Here is an 18,850-nt window from a genome sequence, read left to right on the forward strand (position 1 = left end):
CACTTTATATACTGAAGGAAGCACCTTCATAATATTTTATGGACACACAAGTTTTCTGTAGAAAAATATAGCCTTAACATTATTGCTTATGGTACATTGGACTAAAATAGAAAGCCTATTGATATTCTTTATTACTTAAATTGAGTCATTTACCTGTTAAGAGCACATTATGTGTCTGTCTGCTAAAATCAGATAGTCATTTCCAGATTATGATGATAAACATTTAATAATACTGACCTGAATAAACTGGGCTAAGGACCCAGTAGTGGCTTGGCCAGTGATTGCACCACTCTGCACAGGAGTTGTCTGAACAAGAGTCATCATTTTCCCTAAATTGGAGATCTAAGCAGAAGAAAATCATATAAATTGGTACATCAGCAAAAACAGCATCAACAGTAAAACAATAACTGCACGTCAAAGGTACTACAAGGTTGTGAAAGTGTTTGGAATGTTAAGCAAACATTAAAAAAGACACAGGAGCAGAATTAGCCCACTCAGCGCATCATGGCCGATTTATTATTGCTCTCAACCCCATGCTCCTGCCTTCTCCCTGTAAGCTCTGGCAACCTTTCTATTAACCTCTGCTTTAAATATACCCAATGACTCTGCCTCCAAAACTGAATGTAGCATTGAATTCTATAGGATCATTACCCTCTCTGGCTCAAGAAATTCCTCTGCATCTCTGTTCTTCTACTCTGAGGCTATACCATTTGGTCCCAGACTCCCTTAATATAGGGAACATCGACTTCAAATCCATCATTTTAATATTTGATAGGTTTCAATGACATTCCCCATTGCTCCTCAAACATTAACTCTTTCATTCCCAGGATCATTTTCATAAACCTCCTCTGGATTCTTTCAAAGGCCAATATATCCTTTCCTAGATATGGGGCAAAAACTCTCACAATACTCCTTGTGCTCTGATCAACATGAACAGTACTATAGAGATATACTATATAAAATTTACTTAGCCTTCCTATTCCCAATCCGACGATCTTCTCCACTACCAGAGTGAGGCTGAATGCAGACTACAGGAACGACGCCTCAGATTTTACCTGCATAGTCTATACCCTGAGGGCATGAACACTAAATTTTCCAATTTCAGTGAAATGTTCCCCACCCCATCCATTTTCTCTCTCCTCCTGATATACCCAGATGCTCCTACACACACTCCTGACCATCGTAACAGCTTTCCCCTATCATCCTCCACCCATCCCCTACACACTCCTTCCACTGGATTCCTTTCCTTACTGACCCCATCTGCCCTCCCCAGCACTTTTATTTGGTTCCATGCTTCCTCCACTTTCCTTTCCTATCGGATTCCATCATTTGCAACCCTTTGTCACCTCCACCCATCACCTCCCATCCTTTGTCACTAATTTCACTCTCCCTTCCTCCATCTGCCTATCATACCCACTCACCTGGACCCACCTATCACTGCCAGCCCTTGCACCCTCTACAGATGCTACTTGATCCACTGAGTTCCTCACGTATTTTCTTTTCGCTCTGTACAAATCAACTGTTTTTTTTTCGATATCTGACAGCCAAATTACAACTCCCTTTTAATTTCACCCAGCAAGCCGGAAACACATGATGCAACGACAAGGAAACACCAAGCAAAATGTTATTACAAGTCTGAAATGTAAACCATCTAATAATTAACTATTATTGTCTTTAACTATTATTAACTTTGCAAATAAATGGGAAGTCATCTAATAATCTACTAATTACCAAGGAGCCTCCACTGCCATATTGTATTGGGCTTTTGACAAGCGTGAAGGTTTTGGTGACGCCACCCACAACAGTGGTGACAACTTGAGCTTGTTGAGCTACAGTGAGAGCCCCAGATTTATGTACTGTTATAATAGGACGTGTTGAAGCAGAACTTAGCGAGACAGACGAGGTTGCCACTTGTGCAGCTGCTGTCTTCAGCATTGTTGTGGCCGGTGTATTTACCTGCAAAATATAAAAATAACCATGCATCTTTTTAGGAATTGATTTCTCAGAAAATCTACCTATAGCACATTTTCAGATAAATACCACAACCTTGCTTTTCCAAATAATAGTTTAAAAAATCACTTTTACTGTATTCACGATTAAATAAAACTACAAGTCCTGCATATTAAACACAAAGTGTACTGCAGATGCTGTGGTCAAATCAAGACGTACAAAAAGGCTGGATGACCTCAGCAGGTCGGATGCTGCCCGACTTGCTAAGTCCTGTATATTGTCCACATAATATTAATAAAAAAGTATACCTGGAAAGCATTAATACAACATATTCTTTGTAGCTGATTACTACAACTTAAGAGAACAATTTTACCCATTCACTTTCTAAGCAAGTTCAGATTTACAAAAATGGGGCAAATTGGCTTGGTTAAAATACCTTGGTTAAAAGGTATTACAATATAAAAATACATTCTTTTTCTATGTACCTTATCTTCATTTGTAAGTGATTATTTATTTATAAGGAACATTTTCTGGAGATTAATTTTCTCCTTGCACATCACAAATTAATTTCTCTATTCCAATTTATCTCTACCATGAAGTTATCTATAACATAATTGGCAATTGCTTTTCTTAGTTCCTCTGACAAAACCACTCAAACCTGTGATCAACCACTAAAGACAAGGGCAGCAGGCACATGAAAATACCAGGCCTTTACTCTATCTTTCCTACTCATTATCACTACCATAAGTGATCTTGGCAGAGAAACTGCAATAGTTGGGGGCTCATCACCAAAGGTAATTAGAGATGAATAATAAATTTTGTCCTTACCAATAATGCCCAAATACAAAAAAGCAAAATATCGTTCTCCACTATATAATAGATGTAGATGTTTCTTATCCAGAACCTCAGTCACTGCACTGTAAACACTTCAAACCACTTTTTATAATGCTGTTTACATTGTCGATACATGGTGTTTATGCATTTATGCACATTTTATTCCATATCTGCACTTCTAAGATTATTTTTATATGATTCTTTAGTCTTCCTAATTGTTGAATGTTGTTTTTTTTGTTTGTTGTCGAATGAATACAGTTCAGCAAATTCTTAATATATGTAAACGTATATAGCGAATACAGTTAATCCTTGATTCTCATCCTTGTAAATCAGTATAAAGATTACAAAGATAAAGACTCACATTTACTACAGAGGGAACAGCATTGGTGGTGCTCTGTGCAGGGACAACGAGGCGGACTCCAGCTGGCAAGGAAGAAACTGCAGCCTTCACCGTCTGCACAGCTTGTTGGGAGACTGTAACCAGATGAGTTGCTGCTGAAGATATTCCAGGCACCTGGGTGGCAGTGACTTGTACTGGAGTCACTGTGCCTTAGCAGAACATAACACAGAAATATTCAAAACACTCTACTGGTTAAACAAATCACTAAGCCACAACTTGAAATTACAGATTGTTCCCCCAAATAACATACGTTAACTAGTGTGGAATGCGGTAATGTTAAAATATTACAAAGTTGCAGGGGTTGGAAGAGGGTCACGTGGAACAATAACACCATCTTGAGTCAGCTGACCTGAATAGCCTGGTCGGTCCTAATCTGGAGTATAGTGTGCAGTTCTGGTTACCTCTCTATAGGAGAGACCTACAGTGGCATGCAAAAGTTTGGGCACCCTGGTCAGAATTTCTGTTACTGTGAATAGCTGAGTGAGTAAAAGACGATCTGATTTCCAAAAGGCATAAAGTTAAAGATGACATATTTCTTTAATATTTTAAGCAAGATTACTTTTTTGATTTCCATCTTTTACAGTTTCAAAATAACAAAAAAGGAAAAGGGTCTGAAGCTAAAGTTTGGGCACCCTGCATGGTCAGTACTTAGTAACACCCCCTTTGGCAAGTATCACAGCTTGTAAACGCTTTTTGTAGCCAGCTGAGAGTCTTTCAATTCTCATTTGGGGATTGGGATTTTTGCCCATTCTTCCTTGCAAAAGGCTTCTAAGTTCTGTGAGATTCTTGGGCTGTCTTGCATGCACTGCTCTTTTAAGGTCTAGCCAGATTTTCAATCTTATTAGGTCTGTGAGGGACTGTGAGGTCCATGGCAAAACCTTCAGCTTGTACCTCTTGAGGTAGTGCATTGTAAATCTTGAGGTGTGTTTGGGATCATTATCCTGTAGTAGAAGCCATTCTCTTTTCAGCTTCAGCTATTTTACAGACAGAGTGATGTTTGCTTCCAGAATTTGCTGGTATTTAATTGAATTCATTCTTCCCTCTACCAGTGAAATGTTCCCTGTGGCACTGGCTGCAACACAAGCTCAAAGAATGATCGATCCACCCCCGTGCTTAACAGGTGGAGAGGTATTCTTTTCATGAAATTCTGCACCCTTTTTTCTCCAAACATATCTTTGCTCATTGCAACCAAAAAGTTCTATATGAACTTCATCAGTCCACAGGACTTGTTTCCAAAATGCATCAGGCTTGTTTAGATGTTCCTTTGCAAACTTCTGACACTGAATTTTGTGGTGAGGATGCAGGAAAGGTTTTCTTCTGATGACTCTTCCATGAAGGATATATTTGTGCAGGTGTCGCCGCACAGTAGAACAGTGCACCACCACTCCAGAGACTGCTAAATATTCCAGAAGGTCTTTTGCAGTCAAACAGGGGTTTTAATTTGCCTTTTTAGCAATCCTATGAACAGTTCTCTCGAAAAGTTTTCTTGGTCTTCCAGACCTCAACTTGACCTCCACCGTTCCTGTTTACTGCCATTTCTTAATTACATTATGAACTGAGGAAATGGCTACCTGAAGATGCTTTGCTATCTTCTTATAGCCTTCTCCTGCTTTGTGGGCATCATTTATTTTAATTTTCAGAGTGTTAGGCAGCTGCTTAGAGGAGCCCATGGCAGCTGATTGTTGGGACAAAGTTTGAGGAGTCAGGGTATTTATAAAACTTTGAAATTTGCATCACCTGGCCTTTCCTCAGGATGACAGTGAACAAGCCACAGTCATAACAAGCTAATTAAGGTCTGAGACCTTGGTAAAAGTTATCTGAGAGCTCAAATCTCTTGGGGTGCCCAAACTTTTGCATGGCGCTCCTTTCCTCTTTTTCACTCTAAAATCGTACAAAACAAAAATAATACACTAATCTTGCTTAAAATGTTGAAAAGAATGTTTCATCTTTAACTTTATGACTTTTGGAGCTCAGTTCATCTTCTACTCACTTAACTATTCACAGTAACAGAAATTTTGACCAGGGGTGCCCAAACTTTTGCATGCCACTGTATACAAGATCGAAAGAAGTAGAAAATTTTCAACGATGTTGTCGGGACTAAGGAATCTGAGTTATAGGGAAAGGATGAATAAGTTAGGACCTTCTTATTTGGAGTGTAGCAGTTAGTGTGAGAGGGAAAGAGTGAAGTGAGAAGAAAAAGGAAGAAGAAAAAAATGAAAAGGAATAAATAAATATAGACAGATAGATAAACAAATAAATAGGGATGGGGTAAGAGGGGAGGAGGGCCATTAACGGAAGTTAGAGAAATCAATGTCCTCGCCTGTTCTCCATCTTCCTCTGGTGCTCCCCTCCCCCTTTCTTTCTTCCAAGGCCTTCCATCCTATAATACTACCCCTTCTCTGGCCTTGTATACCTTTTGCCAATCAACTTCCCAGCTCTTAGCTTCATCCCTCCCCCTCCTGTCTTCTCCTATCATTTCGGGTCCCCCCCCCCCACCACCACTTTCAAATCTCTTACTTCCATTAGTCTCGACCTGAAACGTCAACCCAAAAATTCTTCCTATAGATGCTGCCTGGCCTGCTGCATTCCACCAGCATTTTGTGTGTGTTGCTTGAATTTACAGCATCTCAAGTCAAGTCCCTTTTATTGTCATTTCAACCATAACTGCTGGTAAAAAGTAAAACAATTTTACACAGTAAAAATGAAACAATGTTCCTCCAGGACCACGGTGCTACATGAAACAACACAAAACTACACTAGACTACGTGAAGCAACACAAAACTACATTAGACTTCAGACCTACATGGGACTACATAAAGTGCACAAAACAGTGCAAGACAGTACAATACTTAATAAACAAGACAGACACAGTAAAGGGCAAATTACAATATAATAATAAATAATATAAATGTAAATGTGAACAATGTTTTAGCAGGAATTGAGGAAAATGAGCAAAAATTGCAAAGGGAGTGGTGTGTGTGCGTGCGCACGCACACATAAGTAAAAGCCGACCCCATCCCTTCCCACCGATCTCCCTCCTGGCACTCATCCTTGTAAGTGGAACAAGTGCTACACCTGCCCTTACACTTCCTCCCTCACCACCATTCAGAGCCCCAGACAGTCCTTCCAGGTGAGGCGACACTTCACCTGTGAGTCGGCTGGTGTGATATACTGCGTCCCGTGCTCCCGGTGTGGCCTTTTATATATTGGTGAGACCCGACGCAGACTGGGAGACCGTTTCACTGAACACCTACGCTCTGTCCGCCAGAAAAAGCAGGATCTCCCAGTGGCCACACATTTTAATTCCACGTCCCATTCCCATTCTGATATGTCTATCCATGGCCTCCTCTACTGTCAAGATGAAGCCACACTCAGGTTGGAGGAACACCTTATATTCCGTCTGGGTAGCCTCCAACCTGATGGCATGAACATTGACTTCTCTAACTTCCGTTAATGCCCCTTCTCCCCTTCTTACCCCATCCCTGATATATTTAGTTTTTTCCCCCCTCCTCCCTTTTTTTCCCCTTTCTTTCCCTTTCTTTCTGCCCATCACTCTGCCTGTTCTCCATCTCCCTCTGGTGCTCCCCTCCCCCTTCTTTCTCCCTGGGCCTCCCGTCCCATGATCCTCTCCCTTCTCCAGCTCTGTATCCCTTTTGCCAATCACCTTTCTGGCTCTCAGCTTCACCCCTTCCCCCTCTGGTCTTCTCCTATCATTTCGCATTTTCCCCTCCCTCTCCCAATTTCAAATCTCTTACTACCTTTCCTTCCAGTTAGTCCTGACGAAGGGTCTCGGTCCAAATCGTTGACAGTGCGTCTCCCTATAGATGTTGCCTGGCCTGCTGCGTTCCACCAGCATTTTGTGTGTGTTGCTGCAATTTCCTTGTGTTTGATTTAGCTGAAGACTTGTTGCTCTGATCATCCAAGATGACATACACAGTCTCTTCTCAGAGTGGCTTTCTGGGTCAATATTGACGAGGCTTGAACATGACCTACTGGTGGAGTTTTCTGCACAGACCTCAGTACAGGATAAAGTGGCAATTCAAGAGGAAGGGGATTCATCTCCCTCTACGCCATGCTGCAAGCAGGTACTTGGGTTGTTCTTCACATACAGGGAGGTGGGCCAACATGAAGAGCTGCAATGTGTTTGTCGCTGTCACATTCAGAGTACTGGATGACAGCATTACAGTCCCTCTCCCAGTGACTGCTTGAAGAACAGCAGCAGAAAGTTGTGGTGTGCTCTTTAAGAAAGGCCTTTCGCTCCTCTAAAGATTTCTCCTTCAGGCCTCTGCACTTCTGGAAAGGGCGTGGTTTCTGATGTAGAGGGCACTGTTTATGCTGTCTTCCAGAGCTCTGAATGCAGAGTCAATTTCAGCATTTAAGAGGAATTTGGATAGGTACATGGATGGAGGGATATGGTCCAAGTGCAGGTCAATGGGACCAGGCAGATTAATGATTCATGACTTGTTTCTGTGCTACAGAGTTCAATGACTACGAACTCATACCTTTGCAACAGCCATGATAAATCAAAATCATCTACAAATCAAAATTTGTTTTTTCCTTAAAAATACTGAAGGTTCAATACACAAGCTATTCTTTCCTATTGCGTTCAACAGGGTTTAGCAAGGATCAACAGTGGCAAAAGCCCGTAATGCTACTGATAGATTCACTTCCATTTGGCTTTTCTGTCTTCAAGATAGGAGCTTTGGTTAGTCACTTAAAATGAACAGATGAAATGTAGTAAAATCAAGCTGCAATTGTGCACTAATGCTGGTCAAGCAATGACTGCCTGTCTCTGAAACTCACCCCAATTAAGTGTAAGCTGAGTATAATTCAGATGGGAGTACAATTACTCCAATGTTGCAGCTTAAGTGCAATTAAGTGAAGAGTTCTCAAAGGCAGCCATACTAAAAGATAACTTCTCTTAACAGGATGAAAGATTGATAGGCTCTTGATTAGTCAGGGTGTCAAAGTTTACAGGGAGAAGGCAGGAGAACGTAGTTGAGAGTGATAATAAATCAGCCATAATGAAATGTAGGAGAGACTTGTGGGGACAAATAGCCTAATTCTGCTCCTATATCTTATGGTTTAATAGTAAATATTCTTATACAATTCCTACATGTGCAAACACAGACCTGGTGTTGAAATTCTGGGCCCTTCACAGGAAGTCAAACCAGTTTAAGAAAAAAAATGCATAATTGTTACAAAAAATATTGTGGCTTACTTGTCAATCCAGGAGCTGATATGCCACTGGAAGAAGTTACTTTAGGAACAGGCTGTGGCATGACTGGTGAAGGTGGCGTAGGAGAAATAGGGCTGCACGGAATCTTCTGTGGCAATGAAGCGTTGCTTAATGACGCAGATGTCATGGTGGTGGTAGTAGTTGTTGGTGGCATATCATACTTCTGTAGCTGAAGAAGGTAGGCATCTGCTGTTGGAACAGCACCCCAACACACTTCAAGGGAGTTTGTACTGGCTCGAACCAACTGCACCCGAGAAGGAGCAGGGGGCTTTTCTAAAGACAAAGGAAACCTTGTTTTAATTACATTTATAAGACATATATATTACAATCTTTCCCTTTTCCTCCCAAACACCCAACATCTTAATCTTCTGCTCAAAGAAATTTATAGGTTAAACTATTGTGCTCAGTTACAAGGGAGCAAACTATTTTAGAATTGGTATTCTGTAATGAGAAAGATTTGGTTGTAAAAGGACTTTTCAGTAAAAGTGTTCATAATATGATAGAATTTCATATAAAGATTGAGAATTCAATCTGAAATGAGGATATTAAATTGGAGTAAAGCAAACTGACATGAGCCACGAATCAGCTATGGCAGGTTGAGAAACTTTATTAAAGACTTAAGGCAATACACCAGTAATGACTAACACAGTTTACTCAGGCAAAACAAAGCTAACAGGAGAAATGGTCCAACTATGGCTTTCAAGTTAAAGATTGAATTGGATCAAAGGAAATTATTATAATTAGTAAAAAGTAAGTAATAAATTTGGGACATGAGCATTCCGTGAAGGTGGACAGAAACATTGCTAAAGAAAAGGAAGCTGTTCAAATTTCACACACTAAATGCTGGAGGAACTCAGCAGGTCAACAACATCTATGGCAAATTGATGTTTTGGGCTGAGACTGTTCATCAGTACTGGAAAGGCAGAGCAAAGAGCCAGAATAAGAATGTGGGAGGAGGGAAAGAAATACAAACTTGTATAACTACATCACAAGGAAATAATTAGCTACAAGGGAGAAATTATATTGGGGAGTAAGGGCACAATAGGGAATGGAATACATATTTTATAAGTATGGACAACAAAGCTAGAAATAGTGAAGGGCTACAGCTGTAGAGTAAATGAGGAGCACAAAGAAACTAGCATTCGTGAACAATTATTCCTAGAGAAATTAATTTGACTTACGGTTTAAGGTGAGAGAGTGGAGGTTTAGCGATCAGAGGAGAAAGATTTCCACACAAATAGTGGTTAATATCTGGAATTTGCTGCCAGAGGAGATGGAGTTAGATACCACATTTTGTTCAAGAGACTTTCAAATAGGTACTTGAATAGATTAAGAGTCCTGATGAAGGGACTCAGCCTGAAACATCATCTCTTTATTCCTCACCATAGATGCTGTCTGAACTCTAGTATTTTGTGTGTGGCACTTAAGTAGGCAAGATAAAAGATACAGACCTAGTGTAGGCAAATGGGATTAGTCTAGATGGGCAAAATGGTAGGCCTGTACATGGTGGGTTGAAGGGCCTGTTTCTCTCCCATATGACTCTTGTGTCTGACAAACTGATTGGGAATTTTGAGGTTGTAGCTAACAGAACAAAGAAAGACCAACTGATGTGATGTATTTGACTTTCAGATGCCACAAAGGCTATTAAACAAGACTAGCGTGGATGTTAAAGGAGGTACTATATTAGCAGAGAGTGAGAACACAGTCGGTAGGGGCTGGGTGATGTCACTAGCATTATCACCAGAAGCATAGCGACATTTGCGAACTGTCCCCAGTACAATCCTTGGACTGTGTTAGTCATTGACGTAAAACAATGCATTTCACAGCACATGTGACAAATGAAGGTGAAGTGCCATTGGGTCTGGTACAGGGATCCCTGACACTCACAATCAACATCAACGACTTAGATGAGGGACCCAAATGCAAGAGATCCAAGTTTGTTGACGATATAACCTTTGAAAGTTTCCCTTTTATTAGATGAATGCATCATTTACTTCATAGGAATTTTAGATTAACCATAAGACAATCTTTCATTTTCCTTAAAGCTAAACTTAAGAATAAAGGAATAAGCACCACCCACCAGTTTCCAAATACCAAAGATCTTTGCAGCAGACTTGATTGTTCCAAGCCTTCCGGTAGCCATCTCTTCCACTCCAAATATAAAGGCGAGTGTGAATAGCAACAGCACAGTGGCCAGCTCTAGCCCTTGGAACATTGTCCTCCAATGTGTCTGAGACTACAGGTGTCCAGATATTGCCATCTGTTAGAAATATAGCACCAACTTTTGTCAAAGCAATTTTTAAAATCACAACATAAATATGAACAACATAGCAACATAATATTCTGAAACTCTGGCACAAGTCAGTATTGCTGAAGTAAGGCTACAAATTAAATTGGATCACATAAGTTACATTTTCAAATTATATACTCTCAGTATTAACACAGTGGTTATCTCCCATTACTTACATTTTTTAAAAAAGGACTTTTTTTTTAAACCAGCTCATCTCAAACAGGTAGTAACTGGTGTATAAATGAATACCATTCAGTATATTAGTATAACATACGTTGTAGCCAAGCACTTCTCATTAACATAAAACTAGTTTAGTAATGTCAATCAGATAACTCTTTACTCCTGTGGAATTAGATAATCAGAAATAGTTCTGAATTTTAAAATCACTCATGCGTAAACCAAACACTGCTCATACTAGAAACAATTGGCTCCAGGATGATATGCATGAAACAGCCAAAATTAAGAAAATGAAGAGAAGACTATTCAATTTGTAATAGGTAAACCTTTTACAAAATGACAACACATTTTATGATCAAGGTTGGCAACTATAACAGGTTAATTTTCTCTAAAGTATGAAAATTCTTCTGCCTATATCTTGAGGCAATTATCATCTGGGTTACAATTCACTTGGTTTATAAACAGATATGAATATGAGAGTTAATGCAGTAATAATCAGGTCAATTTGTATTGTTTGAATATTTATTGTAAATATTCAATATCGCAGAACTGCAATTGATACTGTATGTCTGTGGTCACAGTAGATGAATTGCGTAAATTAAATATCACCCAGCCAAGGGTCAAGAAAACTAATGAGAACATAATCAATACAAATGTAGATATCAAGGAAATGAACAATCATGAAGACTTTTCTTCTCAAAAATGATTAAGTTACTGTACAAACGGAGTAAGCAAGCAAATAATTTGAACTGGAGCAAAAAAAAAAGCAAATGATTGTAACGCAGGAAGAACTCAACAGGTCAGGCAGCACCCTTGGTTTCAGAAACAGAGTCAACATTTCATGTCAATGACCCATCATCAGAACAGAGTTCAAAACTATTGACTCTAAATTTACTTCTGGAATGTACTAGTCCAAAATTCTGGCAAGAACCAAATTTTTCTGATGGGAAATCCAGAACTAGATTTTTGGTTACCCTCAATGCTTAGCCTCTGTAACTTTGATTTTTTTTAATTGAATAAACCTATGTGGCTAATTAATGTATTCATTTTTTCCGTTTAAAATCTCAGCAAAAGACATTGCAGCTTAGATTTTGAGTTCAGGTCTCTGGAGTAGAACTCGAAACCATGACTCAAACTGCTTTCCCCAGAGAGTAGTGAATAAATGGAATCATCTGGCCAGGGAAGCTACCTCATTAAATCTATTGAAGACACAGTTAGATTTTGACAGCAGGGGAATGATGGTGAAAAGGCAGGTAGGTGGAGATGAGTCTATGGACGTATCAGTCATGATCTTACTGAATGGAGGAGTAGACTCTACGAGCCAGATTGCCTAATCCCACTTGTATTTCTGAACTCCACCACAGACAGTCCCAAGCCTGAAAGGAGGAAGGTTAGGCAACCCCATTCCATAAAAACTCAAGAGCTACTGAAACACCAACAAAAGCTCTAAAGACCCAATCCCTAGAGGAAGGTTCTTTGCCTAGAAGACATGTGAAGTTGTGTGGTGAAGCCTTCTATCAGCCCAGGACAGAGAACTCTGGGGAGCTGCTGTTGACAGCCTATGCCCCAGTAGGGGTTCATGGGCTTAAGAAGATACTGACTCCTTTTTCTTAATTTCTTACAACCTTCTGATACAGACCAAGAGTGCTGATGACCATGTAACAAGTGATACCTAACATGATTTGTAATTACACAAAAGAATGGAAACAGGAAAAGGATATAATTTTGTGAGACAATCTGCAAACAATCCTAGGCGTTAACAAGATGGGAAAATCTGGTTTGATTCCATACCCATTAGTCACTTAAGTAAGAAACTCAAGGGACTGACCTAAAAGTAAGTAAGCAAGTGTATTTGTGCACTTCCATTCCTTTTCATGAGTGGCAACTTTCACATCATCCATCACAAGTGGTACCCAGCCACCAAAGACATACATTCTAAAGAAAAAATAAGTACAGACAAAAAAAAACAGGTTGTGCTGAAAACTATTTACAACAAAACTGTGCATTTGTATTTAAAAACAGATATATTGGACTTAACAAGGGAAACACAATCAGTAATGGCTCATGCTGCTTAAATACAAGAGAATGTCAATTATCCAAACCACAATGAATTTGGAGTGTTCAGAAATGTACAGCACCAACTGCAAAAACGCACATCCAAAAACAATATCCTCATTCAGAGATGAATGAGAAGAAATACAGAATTTGGAAAATTGACCTTCTAATTAATAAAAAGATTTAAATGAATATGTAATTATCAAAGCGACAAATACAGATAATAGTTTATGGAAACTGAAAGGACCACTGATAACAAAATTCTAGCACCTAGCTTGGAAGTGTGTTACATAACAGATGAGATGCTAAACAATGATTACAATTTAATAATAAAAAAATATAGCGTTCAAATAGTAGGCAAATATTAGACAACACACTAAAGCACTTTTACTTTCAAGCTTATCCTCTAATAATTTTACTGAAAGTTCACTTTTTGTATGATTATGAACTTCAGAGTCAGAGATACAGCATGGAAAGCCCACTGTGTCACTGCTGATCATATCACCCATTTATACACTAATTCTACCCCAATCCATTTTAATCTCCCTCTGTTCCTCCCAGATTTTATCACTCACCAACCCACTAGGGGCAACATTACAGGGGCCAAATAACCTGTGTACTTTCAGGTTGATAGAGGAAACTGAGAAGCCCCATGCAGTCGCAGGGAGAATGAACAACCTCCATACAGACAACACCAGAGGTCAGGATTAAACCCAGGTCACTGAAGCTGTGAGACCATTATGCTGTCACCTACTAAAGGGTCATTAATAAAAAAAATTCAATTGATTTAATCAAACTAGCTGCTGACTGGACCCCAACTCTTGGATGGATTTTCAATGTTACACTCCAAATGACGCAAAGACAAGTTGAAGTACTCGTGCCCATCCAAAGCTGTTTGGTAGCTTTAAGTTCTATCTACCTATTTATTTATTGAGGTACAGCACTGAATTCACCCTTCTGGCCCTCTGAGCTGTGCCACCTAGCAATCCCCTATTTAACTTTAGCCTAATTACAGGACAATTTACAATGACCAATTAACCCACCAAACGGTATGTCTTTGGACTGTGGGAGGAAACTGGAGCACGTGGAGGTAACCCACGCTGTCATGGGGAGAATGTGCAAACTATTTAGACAGCTGCAAGAATTGAATCTGGGTCGCTGGCATTGTGCTACCATGCTGCTACAACCTCACACCCATTTCAAAATAATGAAGAATTTAAGAACTTCACTACAACCAAGTACTTTTAATTTATCAATGAACATACACTACTATGATGAGTGTATTTGTTAAAAAAAAAGTTTATAAATACTCCACTCCAAACCTACAGAAGTATAGTTAGTTAATATGTTGTGTTATGGTCAGCAGAATATTCATTTGGACAGCTGCACATTTCCTCCAGCAAGACCAACATGTTTTCAGATTATGCTTTTTTCTTTGAAAGTGCCTTTAGCTCATCCTTGATTATTTTTCACACAGAAACAAATACTTTCTGAAGACTTGCAGCAGGAAAGATCTTTCAGTTTTTAATATTCAATGTGTAATTATTTGTAAAAATGTTTTTATAAATAACTAATACACTATTAAGTCACTTAAGAATAAATACCATTCACAATACTAATTTCTATAGTACTGCTTCCATGAAAAATGGATTAACATGTTTGTAATAAAATATTTCTCTGCCACCAGCACAATTAGCTAGATTATACTTGCACTCTACAGGAGAAATTACTGCAATTAGTTAACATGGTAAGAAATAGAGTATGGTCCTGTCTCATCCCTACACCTGTTCAACCTCTACATTACTGAATGCGTAGGATAATCCTCTAATTATTTCCGAGCACTTACTTATTCCCAATGACAGTAGCGGAATGCAAACTCCGGGGGAGCGGTGTTGAACCCTTGGTTATTGGCTTTGTCCAAACCAAGCTTTCTGTAAGCACAGGAAAATGTACATCTTTAACAAATGATCATCCCTGATCATGGAGCAAGTGGAGAGAGAAAGAGTTAATATTTTAGGTTAGTGATTTTGCAAAGTGACAGGTCACTCACCCAAAGTTCTCCTTTCCTCTATACAGGTGATGCCACCTGACCTGCTGAGTATTTTCACTACTTTATATTTACTTCAAATTTCCAGCGTGTGCAGTTTTTCTTTTTGTTTTCCTCATTATTTCTACAATAGCTTTCCTTACTTAGTCATGAGGACTCTGCAATTGCATCTGGGTTTAATGCACCTCCATTCAAAAAGCAGAATCGTACCTTTAATTGAGATAATATTGCAACTGAAAATCTATCTATTCCTATGATGTCTCTGAGATAAATTTGCCTAATGTGTGTGGAAATACATTTATATATACAAATGTTGCATCTCCATAGATAGAATCATGGAGATATGCATTCTAATTTCAAACTCAATATTTAATGACTGATTTGTTTTATTAAATTAACAATTTCTGTGGCAGAGCAAATCCTGAGAGCACATTTGAGGTAACAGAGCAGAATGGCAATCATTTGAAGATACCCAATTCAAATTTTGGTCGATGGGACTAGGTATAACAATTCAGCATGGACTATTTGGGCCGAAGGGCGTGTTTCTATGAAGTGATGCTCTATGACTCTATAAGCTGGAAATTACACTTGGCACAATATAACTTCAATATCTATATCAGTTAATTGTCTGACCATGAAATTTCCTGGTTTCATTCGGTATCAAAGTTATGTAAAGAAGCACTACATGAAGAGAGCTTGATTCCAAATAACATCCTGGAATACTGGTACGTATACCCATTATACAGTACTTATTTTTTCTTTCCTTAAATAATATGGATATTCTGCTTTCAACTGTTCATGCCGGCAACTTGCAAGAGGAGTTTTGAACTGAAGGTTTAGAAGACGCAGCATCTTCCCTTTCTACAATCACAGACTTCTGTAACAACATCAATGCTTTAAGTATAAATATTGATTTTAAAATAACCCCTATATTTTATCCACACCTACTCAGAACTTTGTAGTAGCTTTAATATGCAAATATCCGAAAATCATTCAGAACTTGTTAACAACTAACTATCCACAGCTCAAATGGCAGCACTTTCTTTCTGTCTAAAGGCTGTAGGGTTAAGGTGCAGAGACTCAAGTGCAATATTTATTTTTATTTTAGAGATATAGAACAGCCCAATGAGCCCCGCCACCCCATTACACCCGTGACCAATTAATCTAGTAACCCACTAATGTTGAGGGAGACCCACTTGGTCACGGGCAAAAATGCACAAACTTCTATGGAATGGAACTTGGCACTGCTAATCACTAAGCCACCGTGCTTCCCAACATGTGGTTGGAAGTTGGATTTGAACCCATGCCTCCAGCTGGAGACAGGGCCGCTCACTTCATTAGGGAAGGATTTTGATCCTTAGACCACTTGGCCACCCTGGCATCCATCAGTTCTTGATGAAGTGCTGCACTTTCAGAGATGTCACCTCTTGAGTGAGATATGAGATACTGAACGATGACTCTCCCAGTCTCTCAAGCAAATGAAACAAAAGCTCACTGTGTAAGAACATTAAAGGATAGTAGGACAGTTTACCCCAGATTCCTAGCCAACTTTATTCCCCCTGAAATCACCAAAAATCAGTCAGTCTCAGAGTCTCCCCTGTTCAAACTAGCACTTGCATCGCCTAGGCTGCAACCAGGACCAATGCAGGTCCTTCTTTTATGTTTGTTACGCACTTACCCACATCCAATATCCATAGGTCACCAAGTCGGCACCCGCTCATCCCTCCATAAATGATCATCTTCGGTTTTTTTGAATCTTTATAAACAACTGCTGTATGAGATTCCCTTGGAGGAGGTGGAGTACCATGTGTAACAGGAATGTCCCAACCTACCACACCAGATCCACTTTTAAGTTCTACAGTGTACAAGTCATTCAAGTACCTTCAAATATAAGAAAGAAAGCTTTAAGAGAGTACATAGAACATTAAACACTAAAGCAGAGTACAAGTCTTTCAGCCCATGATGTTGTGCCAAACTTATAAACCACTTTAAAATCAATCTAACCCTTCCTTCCTATATCCATGTACCTATCTAAAAGTTTCTTAAATGTCCATTCCAATGAGAAGGAAGGATTCAAAGAGGGGGAAGGGGCCACAGTGGTTGACAAAGGAAGTCAGAGATTGTATAGCATTAAAGAAAAAGAAGTATGACAGGGCTAAGATGAGTGGGAATACAGATGATTGGGAAAGTTTTAAGGAACAGCAGATCTTAACTAAAAAAGCAATACGGAGAGAAAAAATCAGGTATGAGCTCAGTCTAGCCAGGAATATAAAAGGGGATAGCAAAAGCTTTTTTAGCTATGTGAAGAGAAAGAAGATAGTTAAGAACAATGTTGGCCCCTTGAAGAATGAATTGGGAGAAATTGTTATGGGAAACAGAGAAATGGCAACAGAATTTAATGCGTACTTTAGATCTGTCTTCACCAGGGAGGACACAAGCAATCTCCCAGATGTATGGATGGGCCAGGGTCATAAGTTATCAGAGGAATTGAGACAGATTGACATTAGGAAAGAAACTGTGATGAGTAGACTGGTAGGACTGAAGGCTAATAAATCCCCGGGTCCAGATGGTCTGCATCCAAGGGTTCTAAAAGAGGTGGCTCAGGAAATTGCGGATGCATTGGTAATCATTTTCCAATGTTCCTTAGATTCAGGATCAGTTCCTGATGATTGGAGAGTGGCTAATGTTATCCCACTTTTCAAGAAGGGAGGGAAGGAGAAAACGGAGAACTATCGCCCTGTTAGCCTAACGTCAGTCGTGGGGAAAATGCTTGAGTCCATTATTAAGGACGAAATAGTGGCACATCTTGATGGCAGAAATAGGATTAGGACGAGCCAGCTTGGATTTACCAAGGGCAAATCATGCTTGACTAATCTGTTGGAGTTTTTTGAGGGTGTAACAAGGATGTTAGACAAGGGTAAACCAGTGGATGTTGTGTACCTAGATTTTCAGAAGGCATTCGATAAGGTGCCACATAGGGGATTGGTGAGTAAAATCAGAGCTCATGGCATTGGGGGGAGGGTTTCAACATGGATAGAAAACTAGTTGGCAGATAGAAAGCAAAGGGTAGCAGTGAATGGGTGTTTCTCGGACTGGCTGGAGATGACTAGTGGGGTACCACAGGGCTCTGTATTGGGACTACAGCTCTTTACGATTTATGACAACGATTTAGATGAGGGCATTGAAAACTATATCAGCAAGTTTGCTGACGATACTAAACTGGGTGGCAGTGTGACATGCAAAGAGGACGTTAGAATACAGGGAGACTTGGATAGGCTGGGTGAGTGGGCAGATACTTGGCAGATGTCATTCAATGTGAATAAATGTGAAGTTATCCACTTTGGAAGCAGGAACAAGAGGGCAAAGTATTGTCTGAACGGTGTAGAGTTAGGTAAGGGAGAAATGCAAAGAGACCTAGGAGTCCTAGTTCACCAGTCAATGAAGGTGAATGAGCAAGTGCAACAGGCAGTGAAGAGGGCAAATGGAATGTTGGCCTTTGTTACAAGGGGAATTGAGTACAAGAGCAAGGATGTCCTTTTGCATTTGTACAGGGCTCTGGTGAGACCACACCTGGAATATTGTGTACAGTTTTGGTCTCCAGGTTTAAGGAAGGACATTCTGGCAATTGAGGAAGTGCAGCGTAGATTCACTAGGTTGATTCCTGGGATGGCAGGGCTGTCTTACGCAGAGAGATTGGAGAGATTGGGCTTGTACACGCTGGAATTGAGGAGATTGAGAGGGGATCTGATTGAAACGTTTAAGATAATTAAAGGATTTGATAGGATTGAGGCAGGAAATATGTTCCAGATGTTGGGAAAGTCCAGTACCAGAGAGCATGGATTGAGAATAAGAGGTCCG

General features: G+C 39.7%; 1 protein-coding gene across 2 annotated transcripts in view; it reads right to left on the reverse strand.

Moving 5' to 3' along the window:
• The window catches only part of LOC132398335 (host cell factor 2-like), a 67,865-nt gene that overhangs the window by 40,781 nt on the left and 8,234 nt on the right, over positions 1-18,850 (reverse strand). For both annotated transcript variants that reach the window (XM_059977604.1, XM_059977603.1), the window contains exons 4-11: positions 16,671-16,873; positions 14,792-14,876; positions 12,719-12,825; positions 10,504-10,683; positions 8,406-8,696; positions 3,146-3,333; positions 1,732-1,956; positions 238-342 (exon numbers count right to left, since the gene is read on the reverse strand). In XM_059977604.1, coding sequence (XP_059833587.1) covers positions 238-342; positions 1,732-1,956; positions 3,146-3,333; positions 8,406-8,696; positions 10,504-10,683; positions 12,719-12,825; positions 14,792-14,876; positions 16,671-16,873 — 1,384 coding nt within the window. The remainder of the gene's footprint in view (positions 1-237; positions 343-1,731; positions 1,957-3,145; positions 3,334-8,405; positions 8,697-10,503; positions 10,684-12,718; positions 12,826-14,791; positions 14,877-16,670; positions 16,874-18,850) is intronic.

This window comes from Hypanus sabinus, chromosome 8, assembly GCF_030144855.1.
Source record: "Hypanus sabinus isolate sHypSab1 chromosome 8, sHypSab1.hap1, whole genome shotgun sequence".
NCBI lineage: Eukaryota > Metazoa > Chordata > Chondrichthyes > Myliobatiformes > Dasyatidae > Hypanus > Hypanus sabinus.